Raw genomic sequence first — 10,197 nt, forward strand, 5'->3', positions numbered from 1 at the left:
CATTTTCACATACGACTCCTTAAGAGACCCGTATGAAAAATCGATTTTCGCAGGTGGGTCTCATAAGGACGAGGGCAAGCGATGGCGGTGGCGCCGCTGCATGGATCTGGCTGATGCCGGTGGTGGGCATTTTGGGTTTTTTGATTTTTTTTCGCGATATTTTTGTTTTTGCATGCGGTCGGGTTAAGGACCCGCGGCCGGCAAATGCAAAAATCAGTTTTAGTAGCATTTAGAAATCGAATCTGTAGTTATATTTTATATTCTGAGAAACCGAATCTGTAGTTATAGAATAAAAAGCTCCCTCATTTTTTTAAGCTATTTTTTTTCTAGATTCTATTGATTCTCTTGATTTTAATCAGCTGCTTTTAAGAATTTAAAGCCAGACATACCATGTTTCCCATGTCGTATATCTCACGTACGTATAAGTTTATTTTGTCACGTTTGGATTCCTTTGATCCTATGGCACCTTAATTAATTAGCATCAACTGTTGATGCTTAGCATTGGAAGTACCTTGACAATATATTACACCCATTGCAGTGGATGGTGCTAATTTAATTTCTTGTAGCTACAGGAATGTCTCCTCAAACTGCTTATTTCATATGACTTCAATATATGCTCCTTGTTAGACAATAAGAACATAGCGAATGTTGTGCAATTTTGTTATATATTATGATATGGAATGGATTCACAAGAGGCATTATTTTTTCTTCATAAAGACGGAATATTTTAAAGACAGATAAATAAAACTTTTGTGGCACATATTTAAGGAGGTATCACAAAGTACCAACACTTCTAAAAGAATTGTAGTCACTATATATGCAAAAAGAAAATTGCAGAAGAATCAAAATTTCAGTTAATTCAATACTAAATATGTCTCATTTGCTTAATGTATATTGAAAAGAAAATTAAAGCGCTTTATATCACTGCAACAACTTGGGAAAAAAGTCACTAGTGTCACTATCCTTTAATTTTGAAGCATGCCCCAAGCGCCGTCCAATTATCCTAGTCAGCTAATATATTCTAGCCACATAACGCAAAACGTTGTTCGAGCTAGCTGTCTTTGTCAATCTCAATGGGCGTTTTGGTTAGTGTCTAAAGCGAAAATTGAGTCCTTTCTGTTTTCTTTTTCCCAAAACAGTTCATTTCGAAATTCTCATCAACAAGCTCTAGTATATGTACAGTACAATTTGCTAGGTAGTAGTTTTTTATTTGTTTCGATCTCCTGTACACTTTTCTATAGGTAATGGATCTACTGGTTTACATGTTCCCTTGCCACAACACTAAATAAAATGTTTACAAGCGTACTCAATATTACTGTACATTCTGATCACAATCGTCAAATGAGTTGACTTCAGAATTCCCGGAAAAAAATGTGTGACTTCAGAATTTAGTAGATTTGAGGAAAAACATTCACACCCGGTCACTCTGTCCCGGGGGCGACGCGGGAGGCGAACAAGCCGCGCCACCCCCGCCCTTCTCCTCCCCTCCAAAGCCTCACCGCCGCCCGAGACGCCGCCGGCAAAGCTAGGCGGCTGCAAGGACAGCAGCGGCGGGGCTCTCTCTCTCGCTCGCGGTCAAGACGATCGGGATACCAGCAAGACAGGAGCTTAGGGTATGGTGCCGGCGCCGGGAGAAGCGACCGATGGTCTGACGGCGTCCAGATCCAGTGCCGTGGAGCTTGGATCTGGTTCCCCATGGCTGGATCTGATGCTCCCGACGGCGGAGAGCTCAGCGACGGGCGGCGGCGACCTGGCAGGCCCGGGAGGGGGGGGGGGGGTTCGGCGGCGTGTCAGGGGTGGCGGTGACATGGAGCGCTCGGCGGCGGTGTTTGGCGACGGGTCAGGGGCGGCGACGACCTAGTGGGTGGTGCTGCCGGAGCTGGCTCCCCTAGCCACGCATGGAGGCGCGGCTGACGACGTGAGGCGGTGGGGTGCCGCCAAAGCCGGTGGTGGCGCTGGCGGTGTAGTAGTTGGCGGTGATGGTGGTGGCGACGCCTCTGGTCAGATCTGGATGACGCGGAGGTCATGGCTGGCGGCGGTTGCCGACGGTGGCAGTGACGGCGGCGGCTGGATGCTGCTGGCGGTCGGCGAGGCAGCAGCCGTGGTGGCGGCTGCGGTGGCTGACGGCGGCGGCGGTTCGCTGCTGCTGGAAGATGGCGATGTAGCCGCCGTGGTGGTAGCGGCGGCGGCAGCTAGTGACGGTGGCGGATGCGGAGGCGGGGAAGGCGTCGGGCGGTGGAGATCGAGGCATTGACGGCCATGGGTGGATAGCTGGGGAGGTGTGGTAGACTACCGCATTTGGCTGGCGTGAGAGTAGCAGGAGGAGTGCTCGTAGGCCAGATCGGCGCGTAGAGGCGCGGCCGGTGGCAGCGGAGGTCGGCACGACGCGAGAAGGCGCGGCCGGCGGCGGAGGAGGCCAGCATGGCGCGATGAGGCGCGACCGGCAGTGACGGAAGCGGGCAAGGTGCAAGGTGGAGGAACTGCCGGTGGGTGCGGTGTGGTCTGCGGCGCACTAAGGCTAGCCGGCGGGGGGTACCGGTGCAGTGGTCCCACATGTCAGCAGAGGTTGTACGGTGGTGGAGCTTTGGGGCGCCAGTCGTGGACTCGGAGGTGGTGAGCGGTGGGTGAAAACCCAGCCCGGTGTGCTCGAAGCATCATTGCCCTCGTGAGGGCGTTGTCGTGACGACTCATCCCTCATTACTGTGGCGAATAAGGGGCAGATTCATCTTGTGTTTGCACTCAATGTCCTAACGAAATCTGTGATTCTCTATTACAAGGATTATGCAAATACAAATTTAAATAATTAAATAATGCAGAATCCAAATTAATATTTCTAATCCTCTTGTGCTTGACAATGCAACATATCCACAAATATGCATTCTGTCTCAAATTATGCATTAACTAAACAGTGATAATGTGAGTAAATGTTCTGTATTTGGTGGTAGAAAAATCTGTAATATGCATGTAGAGATCATGACGCAGCCTCCATGAATGTCTGAGATGTATAGACCTAGCCTCTCCTTGTCTCATATATACCCCAGCATCAGAAAGTCCATTGACAACATCATATTAATTTCTTCTTTTGTTAGAAATTACATTAGTTAATGCAAATATATAGAAGGAGAAACATATATATGCATCCACATATATATATAAGTACTTAAAGATTGTGAAAAATATCAGTGTTATGAAATTGGACAGTGGAATCTATAGACCATGAAAGTATCAAAGTGTGTCATGCCTTGATTTTCTACTACAAATATTGCAACAAAAGAAAAAAAAATGAACCCATGGTTTTGTGCTAAGTACGTATTACCTATCTAAGTTAGTTTGTAGAGTAATATAGTTAGGTTTGAACGAAAAGTTTAAGCAATTATCTTGAATAGCTCATATTTTCTCTTATCTGCCACCGCATAGCAAAATCTGTTCTTCTATATGCGAAGTCCAGAAATTAATAAAAAAATGCTTTAGATTATCCTTTTGTGTGTATTAATTTAATTTGTGTATTGATTTTGTAATTAGGAATATCACATACATGATACATGCAGTATCACAAAAAGAAAAAAAATTCGAATATGACCCTGTGTGTGTGTGTATGTGATTTAGTATAAGATCAAAATAATATCATTTGCACATGTATTGGCTCCTTTCTTGCAATTAACTAAAATAATTTACATTTGCGACCAAACGTTATATCGGATATATTAGTTTAATTACAATAAATAGTTTTTATAAATCTTACCCCTTCAATATTCCTAGTTGTTATTTGGCCTTTAACACAATAAATGGAAATATTTCCATGATCATTCATCAGTGTTATTTTCACAATAGATGACGAATTGAAATAACTTAATAATGGAGAATCACAATTTCTATTGGCTAGCTTGATTGGTACGATCGAACAAGCCGGCCCCTCATCAGATTAGATTTTACATTAATTGAAATTGTCACTGTCATTCAATCTCTCTCATGAGCATGTAGCAGGCAATATCATGAATTCAATACTAGGTTCGATCCCAAATTGAGCTGACGCCGCCATCTAACAAAGAAAGAAAAGTGAAGTGGGACAAGAATGGACAATATCTGAGAAACACACACATAATCATATGGAAATATAAATAATCAATACAGCAAACAACATACTATTAATTAATTGTGACAAAACTAATTATTTATTGTCACTGCATAACGCATGGATGATTGATTCGTGCCACGGAATCAGTCAAGCAATGGCTCCAAACCACAAAGTACAAGACTCCAAAGCTAGCTACACACGTGCTCATGGCTCTCGTATAATTAAATAACTAAACACTCACTTGCAATTAAACCAGCCACGCTTATTTTAATATATATCACACACACCCGATCGATCGCACACGTACGTATATACGCATACGTTATACCTGTACAGAATTACAAATCATATGATATACAATCATTCATTACCTGAATTGAGATTCATACAATACACACATACGATTGTAGGCGCCATGGCGGCGTGTCTGGCCTGAGCCCGGAGTCGAGGAAGGTCATATCGATGATGATCAAAGCATAGACATCGATGCGATCATGGCGGGGCAGCAGTGGTGGCGGCGTCACGGACCTCGAAGACGTTGCGGGTCTTGACGACGACGTCGTACATGTGGACGAGCTTGAGGCGGGAGAAGTCGCGGGGCACGGAGATGAGGTGGACGGTGGAGCGCTGGTGGAACTGGAGGAGGCACGGGTCGTTGAGGTACCTCTCCCACCCGAGCTCCCGCAGCCGCCTCTCTAGAACCTCGTAGCTCGTCACCACCTCGCTGCTCGGCACGTGCACAAGCACCTTCCCTCCCCCACCTCCACCACCGACACCGCGCCCTCTCGACGGCGCCTCGCTATCTGCCCTCCTCACCATCCCATCCTCAAACACCCACACCCCTGCCATATATATAATATATATATGTTTTTTTTCAATTCTTCTTTGCTTGATCACAGCTAGAAGCTTTGGAGCTCAGCAATGGTGGTGGTGCAAGGAGAAGGGAGAGGTAGTGGCTAGCTTATATACAGTGGCGACGAAGAAGACGGCTGCTACTGTTCGGATTCGTGTCCAGGGCGATCGGCTAAGGTGGGGCCCAGCGGGTGGTGTCATTGGGAATGGGTAGTGTGGGGCCCGGGGAATCACAGCGCCTCCAACCATAGAACATCGGTGGAACATTCCAAGAGAAGGGGAGCCTTGGGCCATCCGATCAGGGAGCCGACGGCGCTGGAGATGCCCTCGTGTCAGAGAAGAAAAAAAAAAGGAGGATGATGAGCTTGACCTTTCGTCTGGTCAGAAGGAGGGGTGCAAAAAGGTGGCTAAAAGTGGAGCAATTAGCTAATTAATTAATTAACTGTTAGTTTTAGGTCACTCCTATCTCATGTGATTAAGGGAAATTCAGTGTGTATGTACAGCAAATAGGCTGCAGTTTTTTTCAGTGATATTGTTTACTGGCCATAGTTCACAAAAATGTTATTTTGAATTGAAGTTTGAAATTATAAACGCCTTTTTCAAGTGATTAGGTACTTTTGTGCAATGTCTGTATAATCCTTGTAATTATTGGTGTGATATATCAGAACTAATTCCTAGAAATTAAGCTATGCGTATAAGATCTTGCTTTGTGTTAACGATTTTTCATTACTTCTTAATACGATTAAAACGGATTAGAGAGACAAGCCTAGAGCTGTTAGGGCTTGAGCATATAGGATTGTATTCTATCCCTAACTGGTCATGGTCCTCTTGTTGCCACTTTCCCTAAACCATAAAAGGATGAGGTACCAGTTCAGCTGTGGAGGAGGTTGTGGAGATGAATTCTCATAATCCACAAGTAATTATAATTGGTAAAAATTTGCGTGGGGATAGGTACCATTTCATCTTTTTTTAATGAACACCATTTCATTCTTATTATTGTGTTGTTCTATATATGGATGGTTGGGTTGAAGTTACATTTGCAATTAATATATTAGTCAAATCACTTCACAATCCAAATCAATTTATTATAATAGTAGTTTGTTTGCGAGGTGATACATATATAGGTCATTCAATATAATCTAAGGTATTTTAATTTGTTTGAAGCAATCTAGAGGGCCGGCCCATTCAGCTCTACTTTTCATATATAGGTCATTCAATATAATCTAAGATAGTCTAAATAAGTTTTCCGAAAGGGCAAATATGTCAAAATTTTCATATCATTTAACCTCTGAAATCTACACACACAAAGAAACAGTAAAAAATAAAATTATTACCTTCATTTTTTAATAGATAACACGATTGACTTTTAAAATTATTACCTTCATAATTAAAGTTTCTTTAATGATAAGACAGTTCAAAACAAAATAAATCAAATTTATTTTTTTTAATACGACATATGGTCAAACGTCATGTCCGAAGTCAACGGTGTCATCTATTAAAAACCGGAGAGAGTATTTAATGTCAGGTGAATTTGAATATTTATTTTCTAAAATTGGTGGTCCGGTACCATGCATGATGCCCCTTTTCATTGTCCTCTTGCAAAACCACATCAAACTAACAATTTGATGATGGTGTGGATGAATTTTAATTTAGCACTTTGGTTTTGCTAATTTCACTAGTACGGTAACCTCCATAGTTGCCAGTTGGGAACTGGCCTTAGGTGTCGGTTTCCCAACCGACACCGATATATTGGCACCTATGTCCGGTATATGTGCCAGTTTTGGAATCGACACCTATAGAGATTATATGTGCCGGTTCTTACCCCACAACCGAAACCTGTAGTATTCAATGTATAAAAAAAAGGAGAAAATCTATTCTATACCACTGAGTTTGTTCGAGTTCAACAATTTACCATTGACATTGTCCATTTTTATAATATACCAGCGACTTTATCAATTGTTCTATAATACAACATTGGGTTGAGCCTTCTTTCCAAAAACACCCAAAATAACCTTTATCTCACTAGAAGTTTCAAAAAAACATAAAAACTTTTATGTGGCCTCCTTACACAACATGGAAATTTGTATAGAACTTTTATGTGGCCAACATGGGAAGATGCGCGTCTGGATCCTCACCGCGATGGTCACCACCGTGTTCGCCATCTTCATCACGCTCGCCGTTGCCCTCATCTCCCGCCGCGGCAGACGGCGGCGGTGGAGTGGGGGCGGCGGCGAGGGGAGGAGGAGCTCGCCGCCTCCTCATCCCCCACCGCTGCCGCAGCCTCCGCGTCACCCGCCGCCACCACCGACCCGTGAGAGAGAGAGGAAGAGTGAGAGAGAAGAGAGAGGAATAGTGGAAAACAAGTATGACAGGTGGGTCCCACATTTTTTTATAAATAGAATGCTGACTGGACTGCCACGCGTACGCCACATAGACCAAAACCACTGCGGATTGGGTCGAGGGGGGTAATTCATCCGGTTTGCATAGTTGGGGGTGAAGAATGTCTGGTTTTGTGGTTTAGAGGGGTAATTTGGTCGACCGCGATTGTTGGGGGGGGGGGTAATTCGTACTTTTTCCTTTCTTTTAACATATCTGTGTTATCTCATTCGTGACTAACTACACCATCAATTCCTTACCATGTAGCGACCATTACATATGTTTCATTATCAACCCAAAGCACGGCTCCGTGGCAGTCCTTGACCCCCTTGATTATAATCACAAGACATACAAACAATTTCCAACAATCTTACAATAGTAAGTTATTCTGATACTATTGCATGTCTAATTATTAATGCATTACAATTAAATCTCCTCCTTAATACGAAACGGTAAAAAATCCATACTATGCGTACAACTACTACAAGAAGGGTGGAGAGCGGATTCAAACAAGGGAGAAGCTGCTAGTACATACATATTGGCCGGTAATAGTCTACACAGTTAATGTATTCCAATTATTTTACTAATTAGAAAATTTAACTTTTTCCTTCTATGATATGTCATCAAGTATCACAAGCAACCTAGAGGCTCGGTCCTCGGCGGGTATTACTCATGTGAATTCCTCAGGGTTAATGGGAGATACAGGGTTAACGCAGAGGATGTAAGTCTCTCGACTCAACGTATAAGTGCATTGGAGAACTGCACATCTATAACCTACTAATATATATATTGTGCTTCTTTCATGCATGCAGCTTCCTAGAATAGAACATCGAATAAGCATTGACGATACAACTATTACAAATGTGCAGCGCGATCTCTGTTACTTCATCCACCATGAGTGTTGTCATGTCAAAGGACAGTTCTTCGACCTAGAGAGTATCCTGGATACAAGCGAAGAATACAAGAATCTTCCGGAGTGGAACAACACGATGCGATAATGCAACTAGATAGTGTATTCGAAGTGATAATGTTATAAATATTGTAACATCTTGATGACACTTTTCACTTATACAATATATTTATATTTGTCAGTATCAAATGTTTTTCTAGTTACTAATATTTTTTATGCATAAATTAATTAATTAATTGGAACATTATTTATCACAAATTATTATTGTAACATTTTTTTTCAAATTCTTGTACCTAATTAAATAGGCGGCTCTATCAAATTTTCTTAGACGCACTGGTCCTATCTTCGCAGGCCGCCTGGGAAAATAATCTTCCCAGGCGGACCTCCCGACCGCGTTGATCTTTGCTGGGTTTGGGGTGCAGGTGGAGCGGGCATCTGCCTGGGAAGGCCATTTTCCCCCGCCTGGGAAAATGGTTTTTCTAGTAGTGATAGTTAAAAAAGGTGCACATGCTTTGGAAAGTGATTTGAGTTTGGACTTGCGAATAATAGAACAAGATAAGTTGATAAATGGGACCATATATGTTCCGCTCACATCCTGTTGCAGCGTGTGCACACTGATAGGCGACTAGCTAATTGGCGCCGGTGTTTTTGGCCCACAACTAAACTGAAGGATTCTATAGCTAGGAGTCCAGGACTAATATGCATGCAAGTGGTGAATGGGATAGAGGAATATATATTGTTTTGCCAAGCATATGAACAGATATCACCTTTGTTTTTCGAAAACAAAATTAAAGAACTTTGTTTGAAATTGTTTACCATACATAACTAAGAAATAAGTAGTGTGCACGAGAGGGATATGCTAGGGACTGTGCACGACGTCGATTTGTCCTAAACTCAGTAGGGGCAAGTAAGATGTCTCTAACAGTGTAGAGGCAAGAGACAACGAGTAAGACATGAATGAAAAATCATAACTAAGAGATAGATGTAGGGGTAATAGATTAATTTTAACGATTTATGGATGGTTCAAACATTTCTGGAACTTCGTTAATTAAACAGAGCCTAATTAATGCATTTCCTATTAGGCTGTGATGTATTAAACTCGAAAAACCCAGGCCTCTAAGCAAGTAAACACGAAAATACCTAAATTGTGATCAAATGTCTCACTATTTCGAATTAATACCTGCAGTCAGATAGCAGTTAATTGCCCGTTCTGACCTCTGAACACACCAGCCTTTACACGAAGACTTTAACCCTTTCTAAATTTTCTTCAAATTTATTCCAAATCTAAAGTAAGGCCAAATTTGGTCGTCACACTAACTAGCAGAAGTTCAAATCAAGCTATATATCCAGCAGTATATAATTAAAGAAGTTCATCTCTAGGAAAATAAAATATAATGAAACCCATCCTTAAGTTAGTTCTAAAATCATCTTTTTTGCAATGTCATTTTTTTTTGTGTTTTTCGTGCATTTTCATTCTTTCTGCCACAAATATCGTATAGCGTGATACATATAAACCAGATATCATCAAATAAAAAGATTTTTGCAGACAAGGCTCCTAGTCCCAATAGGTTGCAGGCAGGTCTTAACTGCTCCTGCATGAAAAAATTACTCCCCTCGGGATTGGTTATAGGGCCGCCTGCGAAATGCACTATCACGGACGGCCGCTTAAGACCATTGCAGGCCTCTGCAAAAATCGCCGTTGTCATCACAGGCCTAAAACCACGAATAGCAGGTTGACAACGGCGGCGGTAGACTATGGCAAGCACGATGACACTAGTGGTGGTGGTCTAGGGTAGCCGATTTGGTGTTTTGAAATTATTCACAAGCGGTCGGTATAGGTGACCACATGTCTCACATGCGGTTACGCTAGCTGCATGCAAAAAAAATGGGATTTTCGCATACACGTACACCTGGTGTAGGTGGACCGTCTGGTCATCTGCGAAAATCGATTTTGATCTTATGCAAAAATTGATTTTGTAGTATT

At 42.5% G+C, this 10,197-nt stretch overlaps 1 protein-coding gene across 1 annotated transcript; it reads right to left on the reverse strand.

Moving 5' to 3' along the window:
- Window positions 1–4,149: 4,149 nt before the first annotated feature.
- LOC127770061 (flowering-promoting factor 1-like protein 4) lies at window positions 4,150–5,003 on the reverse strand. Its single transcript, XM_052295727.1, has one exon. The coding sequence runs from the start codon at window positions 4,922–4,924 to the stop codon at window positions 4,568–4,570; it is 357 nt and encodes a 118-aa protein (XP_052151687.1). The 5' UTR covers window positions 4,925–5,003; the 3' UTR covers window positions 4,150–4,567.
- Window positions 5,004–10,197: the final 5,194 nt, after the last annotated feature.

Source organism: Oryza glaberrima, chromosome 4 (assembly GCF_000147395.1).
Source record: "Oryza glaberrima chromosome 4, OglaRS2, whole genome shotgun sequence".
NCBI classification, from domain to species: domain Eukaryota; kingdom Viridiplantae; phylum Streptophyta; class Magnoliopsida; order Poales; family Poaceae; genus Oryza; species Oryza glaberrima.